This window comes from Lactuca virosa, chromosome 5 (genome assembly GCF_052849685.1).
Source record: "Lactuca virosa cultivar CGN04683 chromosome 5, Lactuca_virosa_CGN04683_v6, whole genome shotgun sequence".
Lineage (NCBI taxonomy): Eukaryota > Viridiplantae > Streptophyta > Magnoliopsida > Asterales > Asteraceae > Lactuca > Lactuca virosa.
Genome location: NC_136430.1, coordinates 373,983,488 through 374,004,319, shown reverse-complemented (window position 1 = coordinate 374,004,319; position 20,832 = coordinate 373,983,488). Strand labels below are relative to the sequence as shown.

Genomic DNA, 20,832 nt, shown 5'->3' with positions numbered 1-20,832 from the left:
AAAGTTTGTTGGGCTACAATGACAATAACCCTATTACAAAACTTAAAACAATCATATCTCAGATCCTATCTTAACAATATTGAAATTTATATACAAAATTATTTTACAAATATATTTCCAACGTAAAACAAAAGATTATCGAAACCGGAGAATCCCAATTCGACCATAAATCAAAAAATTATAAGACCATAGATCCCATTTGGATTTTGTATATGAAAATTGAAAAATATTTTCATAACTCGATTTATATATGGAAAATATTTTCGATAATACTTCCAATTTCCAACGGTAAAACAAAATATTTGACGACTGCAGATGACGACGCCGGTGAAGGTTCAAGAAAGAATACCCTGGTGAGATACCGAGAGCAGCCACACTGTTAAACCTTACAAAATTCTTATATAACTTTCCGACGACAATCAGACTCCGGCGCTCTGTGACTGTCGACGGGAGCAAAAACCTAATTTCGAGTCAATGGCCTGTGTGTATATTCCGGTACAGAACTCGGAGGAGGAGGTACGAGTGGCTCTGGACCAACTTCCTAGAGACGCAACTGACATCCTTGACATTCTTAAGGCGGAACAAGCGCCTCTCGATCTCTGGCTCATTATCGCGGTTAGTTTCGTTCCTAAGTATTACCTAATAGATTTAGTTGCCGCTTAAAATTTTGAGTTTTATGAACGATTACAACTTTGCTTGAGATATATCGTGTTTATCTCAATTTTGTGCAATTTACTGAATCCCAATGACGATGATTCAAGACTATTTGATGTTTCGATCAAGGGCTATGCGATTATGGACCTTGTGGGAAAACCTGGTCTCTCCTTTTCGTGATTTAGGTCAAACTTTTTGTTAAATTTGGGTTTGATGCAGAGGGAGTACTTTAAACAAGGAAAAGTTGAGCAGTTTCGCCAAATTCTTGAAGAAGGGTCCAGTCCAGGTAAGTGCTGATTAGCATCAACAAACTTATTTAGTATCAAATGAATTGTTACTCTAAACATAAATTTGATATTCTTTTTGGCTCCATTAACCTGTTTGCTTTACAGAAATCGACGAATATTATGCAGACGTGAGATATGAAAGAATTGCCATCTTAAATGCCCTTGGTGCCTATTTTAGCTACCTAGGAAAAATCGAGACAAAACAAAAAGAAAAAGAAGATCATTTCATTTTGGCTACAAAATACTACAACAAAGCCTCCAGAATCGATATGCATGAACCTTCTACTTGGGTTGGTAAAGGTAAGCCTAATCAGATTTTACAGGTCAACTTTTACACATGCACTAGATCCCATAAGAACTTAAAACACACACTTGGTTACAGGTCAGCTTTTACTAGCTAAAGGAGATGTGGATCAGGCTTTTTCTGCATTCAAGATTGTGTTAGATGGAGACCGAGATAATGTTCCTGCCCTTCTTGGCCATGTATACTCCTATTATAATGTTCTTTATGCTGCTTATGAACCATATACATTTGTTTTTTGGTAGTTTAACTGATAACATATCTTTGGTTAATTTAGGCTTGTGTTGAGTTCAACCGTGGGAAATACTCAAATTCATTGGAGATTTACAAGGTTCTTTTCCATTGCAACTCTGTATCTGCTTTCTGCTTTATTGCTAGTATCTGCTATCACTGTTTCTGTATCCATACAGTATTTACTTGCCCTTTATTCTAATTTTTCATTTTCTTTTGAAAGAGGGTCTTGCAAGTATACCCTGAATGTCCTGCAGCTGTTCGACTTGGCATAGGTCTCTGTCGATACAAATTAGGTCAATTTGAGAGGGCAAAGCAAGCATTTGAACGTGTGTTGCAGGCAAGTCATATGCTAACTACTTTTTGTATAGTTTTTGTACTTTCTGAAACTGTGGTTGCTACTTTGCTAATGTCTATATGTGTCCATTGTTCAACTACTTATAACTGCAGTTAGATCCAGAAAATGTTGAGGCCCTTGTGGCACTTGGAATTGTGGATTTGCAATCAAATGAAGGTTGGTTTTATCTTGTTGATATAGTAAAATGTATGTTTTTATGACTCTTATTGATATTGTAATGTTGTTTTATTAGCTTCTGGTATTAGGGGAGCAATGGAAAAGATGCAAAGAGCCTTTGATGTCTATCCATACTGTGCAACTGCTCTAAATTATCTGGCAAATCATTTCTTCTTCACTGGCCAACATTTTCTGGTTGAGCAATTGACTGAAACAGCCCTTGCTGCAACTTCTCATGGCTCAACAAGAGCACATTCCTATTATAACCTTGCACGTTCATATCATAGCAAGGTTTGGACTTTTGTTCATATTTTTGCAACATATTGTTTTACATTTTAAATGATGTTTGTACATGGTGTAGCAATGCATTTTTGATATGTTAATGCAGGGTGATTATGAAAAGGCTGGATTGTACTACATGGCATCTGTAAAAGAAGTGAATAAGCCTCAAGAGTTCATTTTACCTTTCTATGGTTTGGGACAAGTGCAACTGAAATTGGGAGACTTTAAAAGCTCTCTTTCAAATTTTGAAAAAGTCTTGGAAGTTTATCCCGAGAATTGTGAGACATTGAAGGTGAGTTGCATATAATATGAGCAAATTTGCTTTAAACTCTACATGTTTTTTAACATCCTAGTGACTGAATTTGTACTTGTTATATGCACAGGCTGTTGCTCACATCTATCTTCAGCTCAACCAACCTACCAAGGCTCATGAAGCTCTGAAAAAAGCTGTCAGAATTGATCCACGTGATCCTGAGGTTATGTTTAATTACTGTTATGAGATGAAACTGTTGTGTCCTAGATTGATGAATCACAAAATTCGGTGGAATAGTACCCTAAAACAATATGAACACAGATGATTCCTTTTCAATGTAATTTCATTAAAGCTGTTTTTTTTTTCTATTCTAATATCTTAAAACAATGGTGCAGGCTTTTCTTGATCTTGGAGAATTGTTGATTTCAACGGACTCTGGAGCTGCTTTAGATGCATTTAAAACTGTAAGAAGTTGATGTCTCCTTTTTCTTAGATCATTTTCAGTGTTCATTTCTCTGCTGCATCTTTTTAGCTTGACTTTTTATGATAGGCACGAAATCTTTTAAAAAAGGCAAATGAAGAAGTATCAATTGAGCTTCTCAACAATATTGGTGTCATTCATTTTGAAAGAGGAGAATTCGAGGTTTGCTTCTTTCACCATATATATTTGGTGGATTTAAAAATCAGTTTATATGGTTTCATTCAAACATCTTTTATACATAATGTTTGAATTCAGCTTGCTCAACAAACTTTTAAGGAGGCTCTTGGTGATGGAATATGGGTGAAGCTAATAGATAGTGAAGCACAATCTGATTCTTTCAGAAAGGTGTTACATCAACCAATGGATGCCAGTTTAGCTGCTCGAATGTACAAAGACATGCAATTGTTTCATAATCTTGAGAAAAATGGTATTTCAGTGGAATTACCATGGGACAAAATTACAACATTGTCCAACCTTGCTAGACTGTTTGAACAGTTGCATAAAACAGAAACTGCTAGCATTTTATATCGTCTCATCTTGTTCAAGGTAATACATTTACATTTTTATATCTATATCGAGTGTGTTAAATTTTTACATGTTTATGTAAATTCTTTTTTTTTTCTTTTCTCTCAGTTTCCAGAGTATGTAGATGCTTACTTAAGGCTTGCTGCTATTGCAAAAGCACGAAATAATGTCCCACTCAGCATTGAATTGGTTCTTACTTCTTAATCTCTTCTTGACATCGTTTTTTTACATTTTATTATCTTTTATACGCCTTCGTTTTGTTTTTTAATGTAAAAAAACATGATGTTTTTGAATTGTAGATTCGTGATGCTTTGGAGGTGGATGACAAAAACCCAGATGCATTGTGTATGTTAGGTGACTTAGAGCTTAAAAATGATGATTGGGTCAAGGCAAAAGACACCTTTCGTGCAGCTAAAGACGCATCTAATGGAAAAGATTCTTATGCTACTCTTTGTCTGGTAAAATAACATGTTCCAAAAATCAGAAATATTGTAAATGTGATTTTAGTACTGTATTTATAAATTCTATTGAATATAGGGGAACTGGAATTACTTTGCAGCAGTAAGATCTGAGAAAAGAGCTCCTAAGTTGGAAGCTACACATTTAGAAAAAGCCAAGGAGTTGTACACAAAGGTATATGATGAAAGCATACTTCTTTAATTTTCATAAATATAATTATTTTCTACCTTTTTTATTTTTCAGGTTTTGGTAGAGCATCCAGCTAATATGTATGCTGCAAATGGTGCTGGTGTGGTGTTGGCTGAAAAAGGTCAATTTGATATTGCAAAGGAACTCTTTACACAGGTTATCAAATCTGTTTTTTGATTCTTGTTGAATTAAAACCTCAAAACAGGTCATTATTTAATTATTTATGATTTTCTTAATTTCTTCAAATCAGGTTCAAGAAGCTGCAAGTGGAAGTGTTTTTGTCCAGATGCCAGATGTATGGATAAATTTAGCACATGTTCATTTCGCTCAAGGCAATTTCCCATTAGCCATTAAAATGGTATCAAACACTTGTCCCCATATTATCTTTTTCACTTTTATGATCTGAAGAACTTGTTTTATAAAATTTTAATATTGTTTTAAACTTTTGTTGCAGTATCAAAATTGTTTACGGAAATTTTACTACAACACAGACAGTCAAATCCTTCTGTATTTAGCGCGAACACATTATGAAGCTGAACAATGGCAGGATTGTAAAAAGACATTACTCAAAGCCATTCACTTGGCACCTTCAAATTACACATTAAGATTCGACACAGGTGTTACCTTACAAAAGTTTTCAGCATCTACATTACAAAAGACAAAAAGGACTGTTGATGAGGTGAGTAGGTGACTTTATATAATAATCTCTAATTCTTTATATGATAAATAATAAATTTTTTTGATTCTTTTAGGTGAGAGCAACGGTTGCTGAGCTGAAAAATGCAGTTCGGTTATTCAGTCAGTTATCAGCAGCTTCAAATTTACAGATTCATGGGTTTGATGAGAAGAAAATTGAAACACATGTTGGATACTGTAAGCATTTGCTTGAGGCTGCAAAAGTGCATTGTGATGCTGCTGAGCTGGAAGATCAACAAAATAGACATAGACTAGAACTTGCTAGACAAGCAGCCATACGTGAGGAAGAGAGTCGATTAGCTGAAGAGCAGAAGAAAGTGAAGGTCAGCTAAATTTAATTATTTTATTTTGAAGTCATCAATTATTGTTTTTTTGTATTTATGTTGTGTGTTGGAAAGCAGTTGGAAAAAAGGAAACAAGAGGATGAGCTGAAAAAGGTGATGCAACAGGAACAGCATTTAGAGCGTATTAAGGTAAGTTGTTGGCTACAATCTTCACCACATAAAGCTAGTCTAGGTTTTTAAAAAGGTAGTTAACTACAGGAACATTGGAAGAGTAGCAGTGGGTCTAAGAGAAAAGATAGAGGTCAAGAGGATGAGGAGGGTGGACAAGGTGGCGAAAGGAGAAGAAGAAAGAGTAGCAACAAAAAGAGAAAGAGAGACAAGAAGCCCATGGATGATGATCAACAAGATTATGAAGAAACAAACTACTACCAACCAGACAATCAAACAAACGATAATGATAATGATAATCCACAAGATCTTCTCGCAGCTGCTGGCCTTGAAGACTCCGATGCAGATGATGACGCAGTAATCTCCCCCCCTCTCTCTCTCTCTCTCTCACACACACACACACAGAGTGACATTTTTTTTTTCTGATATTTGTTTTGTTTTGTTATATTAGGGTGGTGCACCTTCATCAAATACAGGAAGAAGAATACGGGGGTGGCCAGAATCTGAAGAGGATGAGCCGGGAAAGAGGCAACCTAGTTCCAGTCCAGTTAGAGACAACTCTGCTGAGATGCAACTAAGTGATGGAGAATAAATAGTCAAAGATGGAGATAGGTCAGTTTCTCAGTATCTTTCTTTTTAATTAACTTGAAAAATTGTATAATTATTTACTACTACAAATTACTTTAGTTTTGTACATTATATTTGGTAATTCCATCATATATTATTCATATATGCGTGAAGGAAGGTACTCTGAACTCTGAACCTGAAAAAGGGATTTAAGGTAGTGTAGTTGAGTTGAGTTGAGTTGAGTTGAGTTGGATTGGATTGGATTGGATGATCAGTTGTGGGGTTTCTTTAAAAGAAAGACTGATACTTGTTGATTTTTATTAATGAATAATAATAATAAATCCCCCTGTTGGTTTGGTGGTACATTGAATATGCTGCCTGTCTTTGGACTGGTGTGCAGATGCAGGTGTATTATTATAGTCCTTTTGCATTTATTATCATATCAGGTCATGGTCAAATTTGGACCACGTATTTTACCTTGCTTTCAGCACAATATGTCCAGAACACAACAGGTTATACTGCGATATATGATATGAGTGATACAAAAATTAGTAAAATTGAGAGAGGAAATGGTAAAAGTTAGGGGGGAGGGGGAATCTTAATCTGAATTTGAAGTGTGATATTATATATGCTTAAGAAGCCCATGCCTACACGTATAACAGAATATTATTGTCCAGTGAATGAAAGATACTTTTGTCAGAGACTGACTTGACCGGAAGCATCAAAATGTTGTATCACGTGCATCAAAGTTAGTAGACTTGTACCAAACCGCTCTTTCTGCAACCATGTGGTGTGGTGTGGTTATTCCAAATTCAGCCCCTCGACTATGGAGGTGATCAATACAGCCCCCCCTCCCATAGAATTTAGAAACGATGTCGTGGTGGACATAAATGTTTTGAGGTAGGATCAGATCCCCCATTTGGATCTAAAGTTAAAAATAAAAAAGCAAGGGCAGGGGTAGGGGGTGGATGTCAGTTTTTTAGTGAGTGATATCTGACAGAAGGGTGGTGTCAGGGGTCCCACAGATCAGTCGCTATGTGTGTTGAGTTTTTTCAGAGCAGAGTATAGCAGTGCAGAGTGCAGAGTGTTGGTTGGTTTGAATAAAAAGTACAGTACAAGTGTTTAAAGCTGGGTGATAAATGAAGATTCTCCTAACACACACACACACACACAGAGAAGAATTATTATTATTATTAGCGATCAGATTTTTCTGTCACACGCGTGTGCCTTCTTTAAAGTTTCTGTCATATAACTCCCCTTCCTTTCCCTTCCCACCAAACATTCAAATTCACTCTTTGGTGGTGGAATGTGGTGTATGTTTCCTTTTTCTTTCTTTTTTTTCAGAAACTCAATAATTACATTTAAGAATATGTAAAGATCATATTCCAATTTAGAATAAAAAAACCAAGATCATATTACAATTTGCTCCCAAAACAGTGATTTGATTGATGCATATCCACTTGAAAAAGTTTTTAAACGTTTAGTTAATAAGGACAAACGTTTTTTGTTTATATGCTGTCAGTTTAAGCTTATTGGGAAAGGATGGAAGGTAGGACAATAATTACGAAAAATAAATAGAGAATAATATGGACATGATAGTAAAAGAAACCCATAATAATTTAACAAACACATTTCCCCATTGCTTTATAGAAATATATGGGTTGATTTAAAGAAACATTTAGTAGGTATGTATGAACCAGGAAGGTAGCTTTTAAATCGCGATGAATACTTTCTAATTTCTGTACCTTTTCAAGTATTTTTGTTAATTTATCAGAACGTGAAATTGTAACAATAGTAATCCAGAATAATCGTTTTTAAAAGATTAGGACCCCGGATATTTATTTTTCAAATAAGTTCACATTCCAAGATTTCATATCTTGTGTACAATGATTTATTTGAGCTATTATTGATTTGATTTGTGGGAAGATGATATAAATGGAATAAGTTTATATGTTAAATTTATATATATGATTCTGAGGGTACTGTCCAAAGTAAGGATTAAAAAAATCATTTTTGTATATTGTTTTTCTTTTTTGTCCTATTGATGTGTTTTTTTTACCTTAGTTTCAGAGTGGAACAGAAGCAACCAGATAGAAAAACAAATAAAAAACCAAAAAGATGTTGAAGAAGATGTCAATCTACTTCTGCAAACATACAAAATATGCTGCAAAAATTTCAGAGTATTGATTGACCCCACATTATCAAAACAAGACAAAACCAACTAAAAAACTAATTAAATAAAAACACAGCAAAAGTTCTCATTACTTGACACTGTTTCAAGGTAACAACACACACACATCGAAAAGCTAACCAACTACTATTGTTAACACTTCTTTAGCCTCTATTCAACATTCCGTCACTTATTTATCTGCAAAATAACAAAAAAAAATAAAAATAAATAATAAATACATCACTAGCTATATCTTACCATCAAATTAAAAACGGTGAAATTACCATTATGGGTCAGGAAAAAGTCATGGGCAGAACTTGAAATCGAAATTGAGAGCTGAGTCGTGGAAGAATCTTGGTTATTTTCGTCATTTGGTGGCCATTCATCAAAAAAATGATGCATGACTTTCTGTGGTTCATCTTTTCTCCCAATTTTCAACCCCATTTGATGATTATAATAACTACCCTGATCTTGATGTTGTTCGTGTTGATATTGCAAGTATCCATTTTGATGATAATCAGAAAAACTCGTTTGCTGCTTTAAGTGAGCCAATGATGAGTTGGAATTGTTCATAGCAAGTGGTTCCAATTGCCACGAATCACTACTCTTGATTGTTCCTGAAGATTCCGAGAAAAATGAATGCTCATCTATCTCCTCTTTCATCCCCCCATAACTTTTTCTACATCCAAGAAAATGCATAACATAATAAGATAAAAGATGAGAAAGGCAAAAGTACAAGTGGTTAAAGCATGGTTCAAAAAAACACAAACAGAAACAAACCTGTATGGGTTAGATTCCAACAAGAAGTGATCTTGAGACGACAAAACATTACTCCCCATAGATCTAGAATAAGAAGAAAGTGGATGTGAATTGGGAGAAGGGTAGTTTGGGGATTTGGAAGAGATCATTGGAATAGGTGTTGGTGTTGGTGGTGTTTTGGAATTGGGATGAGTTGATAAGTTGACTTCCACAGGCTTTCTTGAACGGTTTCTGCCTCTATGCATGTGCCTTTCACAGTATTTGGAATCAGGATAAGCTTCTTTAGAACATCGCCATTTTTTACCATCTGTTCTTCTACATCTTCCTGGCTCTGGATCTATCTTTCTTCCAAAACCCATTTGAAAACAGTTCCATCCAACTGCAAATCCGATCAAAAAACCAAAAAAGATTCAATCTTTATGTTCATTCTTGATAATTACACACAAAAATCAAGAAACAGTAGAGAGAGAGGGAGAGAGAGATGTACTTGAAGGATGAGGTGGCTGGTGGTGGTGAAGGAGGAGCTTCGTAGAAGATTCGAGACTTTTCTTGATGGTGAAAAGAAGATCGGGAGGAATTGGCATACCGGAAATCATGTATTTGTAAACGAGTGCTTGGTGTTCGAGTTCTTGCCATTGACTTGCTGTGAATGGAAACCTGCCGCCATTGTTATTCCGTAGACTTCCACCACCACCACCACCTTCTGTACTCATCATCTTGAATCACTTAAATCTGTTCTTTGGATAACAAACATAAAATGAAAGATGAAAACCCTTGGATTTTGGATTTCTTGCTCTAAAAACCTCAAAAAGAGATGGAGAAATATAGGAGATGGGATGTGTTTGTGTGTGTTGTGCACTATATTATGACTGCAAAGACTGTTGCATCTGCTATGCTGCCTTTATGGCAGCTATTGTTTTTCTGACAAAATTTATACGGAAACCCATAATAATGAATTCTAGAGAGAGAAAGAAAGGAGAGAGAGAGAAGTGTAAGAGAGTTGGTATCTGAACGCACAGGGTGCCAGACAAAAGTGGCAGTGAGCATGATCATGAGAGTAGTTTGTACGGTTTTTTGCACACTTTTACTTTTACTTTTTTCATCTTTCTTTTTCTCTCTTTGTAAGATAAGATGTAACTGAGTTGGGAACTCGTTTTTTGACCTTTTTCTTGTTGTTGGTCAATGATGAGTCTCTTCTGAAAGTAGTCTTTAATCCCTATCTAAACCATATCCCAAATGGTCCATGATATGGGAGTACATTATATTTGTGACTAGTACGTTACAACCCATGAATGCTTTTAGGTTTTTTTTTGATAAAGTATTAAAGGTAGGGTGTTTGTTGTGTGATTTGTAGGCAAGAATGAGAGAAGATGTTACATTTAAAGGTGACACACAATAAGAGATTGAGTGAATAAGCATGCATGCCTCTTATCCGATTCGAAAAAAAAGTCTTTATGGGTTTATATAATTACGGCTTCTGGATTAACCAACTCATATTTGGTTTTACAAGCACCCTCACTTTACATTTTAATTTTAGTAAAGACCATATGAGGCCTTTGTCTTAATGACATGTTGATCTTGGTACTAATCAACTTGAAGTTGATGAAATGAAAAGTCTGTTGTCATCAAAATTTTCCATGAAGGGTATGGAGATCGTTGATGTGATCATTGGTATTAGGATTAAACGGTTTAACAAGGGTATTGATATGATGCAAAAAAACTATGTTGAAAAAAATCTCAAAAAGTTTAATTATAGTGATTTTTCTTCCGTGTGAGTACTTCAGGGACCCTAGTGTGGAGTTAATGTCAAATGAAGGCAAATCAATATCATCTCAAACAGTAGGTTGCTTGTTGTATGCCATGACAAGCACATACCTAACATCGTTTATGCAATTGGGAGCATGAGTAATAAGTCATAGAGAGAAAGTAAGTGTATAGAGTATGAGTATAGAGATTGAGATAGAGAGAGTGGAGGGAAAGAAGAAGAATGAGTATAAAAAATGAATAGAGAAAATAAAAGAATAAAAGAGAAGGAGAATGTGTATATAGAGAGAAAGTAGAAAAAAATGTGAATAAGTATACAGAAGGTGAAGAATGACAACGAGATTGAGTATCTTGTGAAAGTCTAATAACAACTTAAGTAGTTATAAGTCCATTACTATTGTTATTAGAGTAATGGTTGTGTTGTGAATCTTTAGTTGATAAATGAGTTTTGAAAAAGTTATACACCGAAGAGTGGTGTATTCTTATATCATCATTGTTATGTGTATCATTGTTAATAATTACTCACTAAGCTCTTTGTAGCTTATCTTTTTTGTGATGTATGTTTTGCAAGTAAATTTGTTTAAGCAAAGAAAGAAGAAGATAGATTGTGATACCTGGCTCAGATCATTGTATTTAATTTTCTTTAAACCGGTCATGTTGATAACTACTTGTACCAGATTGTTAATGTAAGTTATACCAATGTGTGTGTGTGTATTTTATAAATAATAAATAAGATTTTTTAGGTATATCTTGTATCAGGGGCGTAACCATATAGGTGTAAGAGTGGGTCTTGGCCCACACACACAAATTTAAGATTATGTAAATATGATATGTATGATGTATATTTTTGTTAAATAAAAGGAATTATAAAAAGAATTAGGATTGTGATATGGTCTATTACATTTAAAACTTGACATTTAATAGAAGGGAATACATTGTTGCATATGTCGATTATGCTCCATTTTAGATTATTTTAATGACGTAAGAGAACATCGTATGCAATTTAAATTAACAATTTAGTTTAGAATACATATATAGTAACATTTTGTTATCATTTGGAGAATTTTGTCACTCGTTCGTATTTTGTAAATTATTTTGTCTACCCTAAAAAAAATCATTGCTACGTCATTGTCTTGTATTAAAAACCAAGTGTTGCGACGAAGAATCTAAATTCTATATAACTTCATAGTTCGTGATTTCTTATCAATGCCTTGAAAAGAAGTTATTCCTTGAAGGGTTATCTCCATAATCTGAATTGCGTGCATAGAGTTAAAATATCCGATTCGAAAAGTGATCCAAAATCCTTCAAACTGATCCGAAAAAACCTTTGAATTTCAAAACCTACAATGTTCCTTCCAAACCGTAACATCGATAATACCTCTTACATACATTACACACAAACCAACACAATAAAGTTTTGGAAGCGGATAAGAAACACGCGGACTAGAATTGGTTTCTAGTCGCACATATTTGATTATGTCTTTTATGAATAGTTGCCAAAACATGAATATTGAAATACTAAAACAAATAATATTTTCAAAGTTTAAAGTAAATGAAGTTTCCCATGTTTTCAGCATCAAAAGTTGGGTAAGTTATTTTTGTTGTGTTTCATATTTCATATTTTTACTGTATATCACACTAAAATTGGGAAAATGTGTAATGTTTTTTTTTTTTTTAATTAATTCCCATACTCAACGAGTTTACGTATATATCTTGTTTTTGACTATGTAAATCATCTTTTCAAAGTTTCTCACAGGAAATGAAATTTGACCGGCAGTGGCCATACCGATCAACTGTTTAGATAAGAACGTAAATTTCAAAGGGCGACGTGTGTCCCATCCATGGAAAAGAAGAAATGCACTTATTTGAATTTGGTTATTTATGAAACACGTAATAATATAATGTATTTTGAAGACAACAACAATCCAAATTTGCAAGACTTGCAAAATAAAATATTCCAAATTTTTTGTAGAGTAAATAACATTTTTTGTCATTATGGTTGGTATTCGTATGTAGTTTTGATCCGAGTTTCGAAAAAATTATTTTTTGTCATTATGGTTGGTGTTCGTATGTAGTTTTGATCCGAGTTTCAAAAAAAAAATGATACGTATTGTTTTCATGATTTCAAAATGCTACACATTTGGTTTTTTTTATTATTACTGTTGAAAGTATTGATCAGTATAGCAAACTTATCATTTGTGTAAGATTAGTTTATGTTGCAGGGTTTGTTATGTATTTATTCTATATTTGGAGGATTGGTTGTGTTTATATAGTGTTGAAGGAATGAATGTTCGCAGGTTGATTAACCCAAACCCGATCCATAGGTTATTCATGGGTGAAGTTATGCCCCAGGTATTTAATGTTGAAGTCATGGTCATTTTTCAACAGATACACAACTCTTCTCTGATAGATCTCTCTCATTCTTACGTATTGTTCTCTGTTTAGGGTTTTCTTATTAGGGTTTTGTTTAGATTACTTTTCAGAGAAAATTTCTTGTTTGTAGTTGTTTGAGTGATTTAGTGTGAATGTAGTGAGGATTTTATCTTGTGTTTGTTTGATGTAAACCATCTGATTCATAGTGAATGGATTGATGATGTTGAGAATGTGTTGAGTTCATGTTTCTTATAAATTCTTACATGGTATCAGAGCGTAAGGCTCCAATTCTTCGTCTTCTCTTTGTTGAAGATTCCTTCTCCGATCATCAGTTCAAAAGGTATTTGTCTGATCTTTTTGGTTATTTTTTGTTAGATCGTTACAGCTTGTGTTAGATCTGATGTTATCTTCTTGAGATCTTTAGATTCTATACTCAAACCGAGACAATCATGTTTCGTTGTTGTTTCGATCTAGGGTTTCTACAGTGTTGTTCCTAAATCAAACAAATATCTGTTTTCTTTTAAGATCCTGGTACTGCGAGATCTTGTTTGTTCTTGTAGGTTGATCGATTGTGATTTGTGGCATATCTCACATTTGTTGTTGCTTTGAAGCTGGGTTCTGAACCTGTTCAACTGTTCTTGTCGATTAATCTCTTGTCTGAAATAACTCTCTAGGGGTCAGAGTGTATCACCGATAAACCCTAGTAGGGAACGGACAAGGGAGTCGACTTGTCTGTCATATTGTTAATCCTTCTGCACTGTGAGAGTTTCTTTGTTCCCTTTTATATTTTCTATTATTGGGAGATCTGTTTAGTTTTTTGTGCATCTGTTTAGTGTTTTCCTGGCTCTGTGTTGATCGTCCTGGGCCCCGACAAACGTGGTGTCCATTTGGACTGTTTAGATCAATACAGTTGTCTGATTTCTTGATATTTTACTTCTATTCATGTTATTGTTTGTTGTTTGTCTTTGATTTGTTCTCATGGCTGGTCCCAATGATCCTCCTGAAGGAAGTGGAAATGATGATTTGATTAATTTCGATGATCCTCTCTACGTCCATCCTTCTGATAATGCTACTACAACTATTGTTACTGTTAAACTAAGTGGTAATGAAAACTTTCGTATTTGGAGGAGTTCTATGTCTAGGGCCCTTAAAGCTAGAAACAAGTTAGCGTTTGTTGATGGTACTTTTAAAAAAGAGTCTGTTGATGCTAGTAAAGTATCGAAGTGGGAAAGGGCTAATGTTGTAGTTTGTTCATGGCTCTTCCGCTCTTGTCCTCTATTAATGATTCTATCTATGCCAGCCATACATATTCTGAAAATGCTCAAGAAATTTGGGATAATTTGTTTGAAACATATAACAAAGATGATGGGTATGTTGTGTTTAATATACATCAACAAATTAATTCTTTAAAACAAAATGGAATCTATGTTTCTAATTACTTTAAAAAGCTAGATGCTTTGTGGAAAGAATTTGATGGTTTGACTAGTCTTACTGAGTGTACTTGTGAGGCTGCTGTTAAACTTAATGATCATGCTAAGCTTATGAAACTTATGTAATTTCTCAGTGGTCTTGATGAGTCTTATAATCAAGTTAAAAGTCATATTCTCCTCATGGACCCCCTTCCCAATGTTAAAACAACCTTTTCTGTAATATCTCGTGAAGAGCCCCTTCAGAAAAATGGTTTTTTGTCTAATGAATCCCAATCTGTTCCCAAGAGTCAACCAAGTGCTTTTAATAGTAAATTTAATAATAGGTTTACTTCTAGTAACTATGGAAATAAAAACAGGGGACAAGTAGTTCACTGCAAGAATTGTGGTCTTAAAGGACATACCATTGAGAAATGTTATAAAATAATTGGTTATCCAAAAGATTTTAAACCCAGAAATGAAGTAAGTCAAAACAATCAAACAAAAAACTTTAATGTAAATTCTTCTGTTTTGACTTCTGGATCTTCTGAATCTGGAGAGTCAGAGTTTCATCAACTTACTAAAGACCAATATGTCAAGTTTCTTCAGCTGATTAGTGATAAACAGTGCAATGAGGAAGCATCTGTCAATTCCAATATGGCAGGTACTTGCTTGTTTAATACTTGTAGTTCTAAATTTGAATGTAATAAATGGATTGTTGATTCAGGAGCTAATCAACATATGATGGCTTCTGAATCTCTCTTGAGTGATACTGTGGATGTATCCAAGCTGAATGTTCTTATTAGTCACCCTAATGGGACTAATGCTAAAATTGAAAAATTGGAAACTTAAAAATATCTAATTCTTTAACTCTTTTTGATGTTTTTGCCATTCCTGAGTTCAATGTTAATTTGTTGTCTGTTCATAAGGTCTGTAAGGATAGTAAATGTGAGGTTGTGTTTAATGAACATGGTTGCAAAATTCAGAATTCACAATCAAAGGAGATGGTGGAGAATGGTAGGGAAGCTGGAGGTCTCTATTACATAGATAGTGTACCTTCAGGTATTTATGTTATTTCTAGCTCTACTGTTTGTTATGTTTCTAAGCTTACATAGCATTGTAAACTTGGTCATTCGTCTGATCAAGCCTTAAACTCCTTAAAAACTAAACTTAACTTTGGCAATGAGTCTTTGCCCCCTTGTGACATCTGTCACAAGGCTAAGCAAACCAGGAATTCTTTCTCTTCTAGTCAACATATTTCATCTAGCTTAGGTGAGCTGATTCATCTAGATGTGTGGGGTCCTTATAGGGTGTCCACTTTAGAAGGATTTAGGTTTTTTCTTACTATAGTGGATGATTTCACTATGGCAACTTGGGTATATTTGCTAAAATCTAAAAGTGAAAATTTTAATTGTGTTTCTGCTTTCTTTAATATTTTGTACAATCAATTTGAAGTTAAAATTAAAAAGATAAGGTCTGATAATGGTACTGAATTTTTAAATCATAACATGAAATCTTTTTTTGAAAATAGAGGTGTTATTCATCAGATTTCCTGTGTTCATACACCTCAACAAAATGGGGCTGTTGAAAGAAAACATAGACATATTTTAAATGTTGCAAGGTCTTTAATGTTTCAGTCTGGATTGTCATTAAATTTCCGGGGAGATGTTGTTCTAACTTCGCTTTTCTTAATTAATAGAACACCCGCTTCAATTTTAAATGGAGCCTATCCTTATGAACTTTTGTATAAATCATTTCCTAGTTTTAATAAACTTCGAGTTTTTGGGTGCCTCTGTTTTGCAACAAAATTGAACAATTTTGATAAATTTTCAGAAAGAGCAGAAAAGTTTTGTTTTTCTTGGTTATGCTTCTGATAAAAAGGGTTACAAAGTTTTAAGTCTTGATTCAAATCTTGTTTTTGTTTCCAAGTATGTAAAATTTTACGAGTCTGTGTTTCCTTTCAAGCATAAGTCATCTATTGGTGATAAATCTAGTTGTTCTATTGACCCAAGTGACCCATTTTCCTGTGATGAGCCTTTAACATCTAGTTTTCTTCAAGAAAACTTTGGTTTAGGTGATTTAGGAGTAACCCCTCAATCTGATGGTGCTGGAGCAGTTCACAACATGGCTGAGACCCCCACTAGTGAGGCCAACAACCAAAATGACGAGGCACGTGTGCCTCAGGTTAGTGTGGATGCTTCTGCATCACCTATTTTGGCTGAGGAAAGTAATGCATAACCTAATAATCCTTCTGATGGACAGTCTTTAGGGATCACTCGCTCTGGTAGGACTATCCTTTTACCAACTAGATTTAATGACTATATAGTTGAAAGTTCTCATAAATATGGATTAGAAAGGTCTGTAAATTACTATATTCTAACTAGTGAGAATAAATGTTTTGTGTCTAATCTTAATAAAACCTTTGAACCTAAAACTTATTCTGAGGCTTCTTCTGACCCAAATTGGATCAAAGCAATGAATGAAGAAATGGAAGCTTTATACATAAATCATACTTGGGATATTGTTGACCTCCCAAAAAATAGAAAGCCTATTGGTTATCGTTGGATTTACAAAATTAAGTATAAATCAAATGGTGAGGTAGAGAGATATAAGGCCAGACTTGTTGCTAAGGGATATAATCAAAGGGAAGGGATAGATTATGAAGAGACTTTTTCTCCAGTTGCAAAAATTGTCACTGTAAGACTTGTTATTTGTATTGTTGTTAATCATTCTTGGCCCCCTTTTCAACTTGATGTTAATAATGCATTTTTATATGGTGATTTGATTGAGGATGTTTATATGACTTTGCCTGAAGGATATCACTCTAAAAATGATACTAGAGTATGTAAATTAGTCAAATCACTATATGGTTTAAAACAGGCTCCAAGAAAATGGAATGAAAAATTGTGCTCTTCATTGTCAAGCTTTGGTTTCACTCAAAGTATTAGTGATTATTTTACTGGTATATGTAGATGATATAATTTGAATGGGAACAGTAGTGTTGAAATTGAAAATGTCATATTGTTTCTCAAATCTCAATTTAGAATAAAAGATTTAGGTTTATTAAAATAGTTTTTAGGAATAGAAGTTTTACCTGTAAATGGTGGTGTTTGTTTAAATCAGAGGAAATATTGATTGGAACTTTTGCATAAATTTGGAATGTTAGGGTGTAAACCTGTCAAGACACCTCTAGAGGTTAACTTTGTTTTTAGCCGTGAATGTGATGATAACTCTAATTATATTGTTAATATTACTGAGTTTCAGAAACTTATAGGGAAACTGATTTATATTACAGTAACCAGACCTGATATATGTTATGTAGTACAAGTATTAAGTCAATTTATGCATAAGCCTCAAAAATCACATATGAATGTAGCTTTTAGAGTGTTAAGATACTTAAAGGATTGTCTTGGAAAAGGTGTTTTATTTTCTAAGTCAAGTTCTCTTAATATTGTTGGTTATGTGGAACACCAAAAAACGTCACACTCTACTCTGAAGTCCAAATCTTCGACATCCAGATATGACGGAATACAAGAAAACTTCTCCGATTTGCTTCGCCGGAACAATAGATCTGACGGAAATCGCCACCAACAAATCTGTCATCCAGATCTGATGCTACCACCGTCGATGTGACTCCACCTCTACCACAACAAACGTCGCACCACCGTTGTTGCTGCCTACCATCGGTACTCATGGATCTGAAGCAAGGGAACTATCTCAGATCTAGACATAAGATGCATTGAAGGTGTTTGATGAAATGTTTCACTAAAAAAATGTATGTTTTTAAACATTGAATAATATGAATAAGTTTCTGAGTTAGTTTCTTAAGTTGTGAATTAGTGTTGTTTTATAATTATTAAGTTGTTAATGCATGGATTTTATACATATCTGATTGTTTCAATTAGAAAAAATTTGAAGCTATGAATGCATGATTTTTTATAAGTATTAAGTTGTAAATGCATGATTTTTTATAAGTATTAATTTGTGAATGCATATATTTTTTTTTTTCATAAGTTTTAGTTGTGATTAAATGAATTTTTTATAAGTTTTCAGCAGTGTATGTATGAATTTTATAAGTTTTAATGTGAATTTAAATGTGTTTTTATTATATTAGTGTTTTCTCAAATAATATGAATTTATGTTTTTTAAGTTGTGAATTGTGATGAGTGTATGAATTGCTATCTAATACAACCTCCAAACTCCAAACATCATCAGATTTAATTTTTAACCTGTAAATATATTTTATTAAACTGTGAATTTGTGTATTAAATTGTGAATTAAATGTATTAAGTTGTGAATTGAGTATATTAAGATGTTAATTTTTTTACGAAATTTATTTTTGCTTCTAAAATATAAGATGAAAGAAGCATTATATATAGATTTTATTTTCTTATAATAACATGTAAAATTTAAATTGTGAATATTATATAAATTAAAATTTGAAAGAAACACTAGCTTACATATATAAAGGTATAAATATAAGTACTAAGTACAGAATATAGATGTGAATGAATAGTTTTTGTGTATTAAACTGTGAATTTAACATATTAAGTCGTTAATTTTGTGTGTTGATTGTATTAATCTGTGAATTGATTGTATTAAATTGTGATTTTTTTATGAACTTTATGTTAAAATATGAATATTTGTATTAATTTTCTTTTGAATATTTTTTTGTGAAGTAAATATGTAAGAATGTATTAGTTTTTATAATTGTTGCATTAAACTCTAAATTATTGAAGTAATATGTTTATTAAACTCTTAATATAGTATTTAAGCTAACAATGCATGATTTTATATACAAATTTAGTTTGTAAGGAATGATGGTTACGACGTTGCCATAGATAGTTAGTGCTGACATGTGGTAGTTGGTGGTGGTGGTGGTAGAGTTTGGGCTTGACTTTCCTAAATTAGTGATATTATGATTGTATTTAAATTGTGAATTTTGTATACTAAACTATGAATGAATTGTATTAAATTTTGTATTTTGTATAATTTTTGTGTTAAAATATGAATCGATGTATGAATGAAAATATTAGATTGCAAAAATTACAATTTTGCCCTTTTCGTACCAAAAGTACAAAAAAAAATCCAGATTTTAACATGTTTAGTAAGTATTGTGTACATATTTACTTATAAAATGGGGTTCTTACGTTTCTTAATCTTTTGTGGTTCTCATTTGAACTACTCCCTATATATATATATATATATATATATATATATATATATATATATATATATATATATATATATATATATATATATATATAAACATGTTTAGTAAGTATTGTGTACATATTTACTTATAAAATGGGGTTCTTACGTTTCTTAATCTTTTGTGGTTCTCATTTGAACTACTCCCTATATATATATATATATATATATATATATATATATATATATATATAGGTTTAGGTTCTATGGAAAACAAAAAAAACCCTAAAACTCATAAAAATGTATTAAAAAATACTTAGAGATCACAAAACTTTTTTTTGAATTTTTTTATCAAAAAATCGCAGCTTTTAACATAAAATCGCTGAAAATTTTTTTGAAATTTTTTTTTTTACAAAAAAAAAAAAATATTGATTTTTTATTTTTTTTGCAACGAAATTGTCAAAAAGGCTGCGATTTTTTGATAAAAAAAATTTAAAAAAAAGTTTTGTAATGTCTAGGTTTTTTTTTATGCATTTTTATGATTTTTAGGGTTTTTTTGTTTTTTAAATAACCCTTCCCTATATATATATATATATATATATATATATATATATATATATATATATATATATATATATATATATATATATATATATATATATATATATATATATATATATATATATATATATAGGGGAAGGTTCACTTGAGATTAAAAAAAATGTAGAGATCTTGAGATTCAACCTCAACCACATATTTCTCGTTTGCCGCTCTAATGCTCCAGCGTACCGACAGCAACGAGGTATGCCTAATCATAAATGATTATATGACAAAGAGGTATAATCATATAAGATTATACATGTTTATACGTATATGCCTAATCATAAATGATTATACATATATGTCTGTTCACAGATTGAGTAATTATAAATAATTATGACAGTTGGTGGCAGAAGAGGTAGTGGTGACAGAGGTGGTGGTGGTTTAAGTAACGGATGTGACAGTGGTGGGGTCGGTTGGTGTCAGAGGTGGTGGTAGTTGTGGTGGCGGTGGCGGTTATGGTGGTGGGGATGGTGGCGGAGGAGAAAGGAACGGGCGACACTATATAATCGGTACACCGGAGGGTTAGAACGGCAGATGTGAAATACGTGGTTGAGGTTGAATCTCAAGAACTCTATTTTATTTTAATTTCAACGGAACCTATATATATCATACATACTTATAAAGCTAGCATTTTTTCTTGAATCTCATGAATTTGAAACCCCCTTTTTAACTAATGCAATTCAAAAGTTTTCTTAATTATGATTTAACACTCAAA

General features: G+C 32.9%; 2 protein-coding genes across 2 annotated transcripts; one reads left to right on the top strand and one right to left on the bottom strand.

The window, feature by feature from the left end:
- Nucleotides 1-246: 246 nt before the first annotated feature.
- ELF8 (binding protein) lies at nucleotides 247-6,052 on the top strand. The gene is made up of 23 exons (XM_079053626.1): nucleotides 247-615; nucleotides 874-940; nucleotides 1,047-1,241; nucleotides 1,324-1,424; nucleotides 1,520-1,573; nucleotides 1,697-1,813; nucleotides 1,924-1,987; nucleotides 2,064-2,278; nucleotides 2,376-2,561; nucleotides 2,653-2,745; nucleotides 2,918-2,986; nucleotides 3,073-3,165; nucleotides 3,259-3,549; nucleotides 3,637-3,717; nucleotides 3,828-3,986; nucleotides 4,066-4,161; nucleotides 4,231-4,332; nucleotides 4,427-4,534; nucleotides 4,631-4,855; nucleotides 4,929-5,195; nucleotides 5,274-5,345; nucleotides 5,415-5,681; nucleotides 5,776-6,052. Exons 1-23 carry the CDS (start codon nucleotides 475-477, stop codon nucleotides 5,914-5,916), a joined length of 3,204 nt encoding a protein of 1,067 aa, XP_078909752.1. The 5' UTR covers nucleotides 247-474; the 3' UTR covers nucleotides 5,917-6,052.
- Nucleotides 6,053-8,124: 2,072 nt separating this feature from the next.
- On the bottom strand, nucleotides 8,125-9,856 carry LOC145117324 (uncharacterized). Its single transcript, XM_079053624.1, has 4 exons — nucleotides 9,308-9,856; nucleotides 8,842-9,199; nucleotides 8,346-8,740; nucleotides 8,125-8,259 (listed from the first exon to the last, which is right to left on the bottom strand). Exons 1-4 carry the CDS (start codon nucleotides 9,534-9,536, stop codon nucleotides 8,252-8,254), a joined length of 990 nt encoding a protein of 329 aa, XP_078909750.1. The 5' UTR covers nucleotides 9,537-9,856; the 3' UTR covers nucleotides 8,125-8,251.
- Between the last annotated feature and the right edge of the window lie 10,976 nt (nucleotides 9,857-20,832).

What these genes read in the sequence shown, in the direction of transcription:
- ELF8 (XM_079053626.1), top strand. Translation starts at nt 475, where the DNA reads ATGGCCTGTGTGTATATTCCGGTACAGAACTCGGAGGAGGAGGTACGA. An exon ending in TTGAAAGAGGAGAATTCGAG is followed by an intron (nt 3,166 to 3,258) that starts GTTTGCTTCTTT and finishes GTTTGAATTCAG; the next exon opens with CTTGCTCAACAAACTTTTAA. An exon ending in AAGAGCAGAAGAAAGTGAAG is followed by an intron (nt 5,196 to 5,273) that starts GTCAGCTAAATT and finishes GTTGGAAAGCAG; the next exon opens with TTGGAAAAAAGGAAACAAGA.
- LOC145117324 (XM_079053624.1), bottom strand. Translation starts at nt 9,536, where the DNA reads ATGATGAGTACAGAAGGTGGTGGTGGTGGTGGAAGTCTACGGAATAAC. An exon ending in CCAGCCACCTCATCCTTCAA is followed by an intron (nt 9,200 to 9,307) that starts GTACATCTCTCT and finishes TCGGATTTGCAG; the next exon opens with TTGGATGGAACTGTTTTCAA. An exon ending in TTGGAATCTAACCCATACAG is followed by an intron (nt 8,741 to 8,841) that starts GTTTGTTTCTGT and finishes TCTTGGATGTAG; the next exon opens with AAAAAGTTATGGGGGGATGA.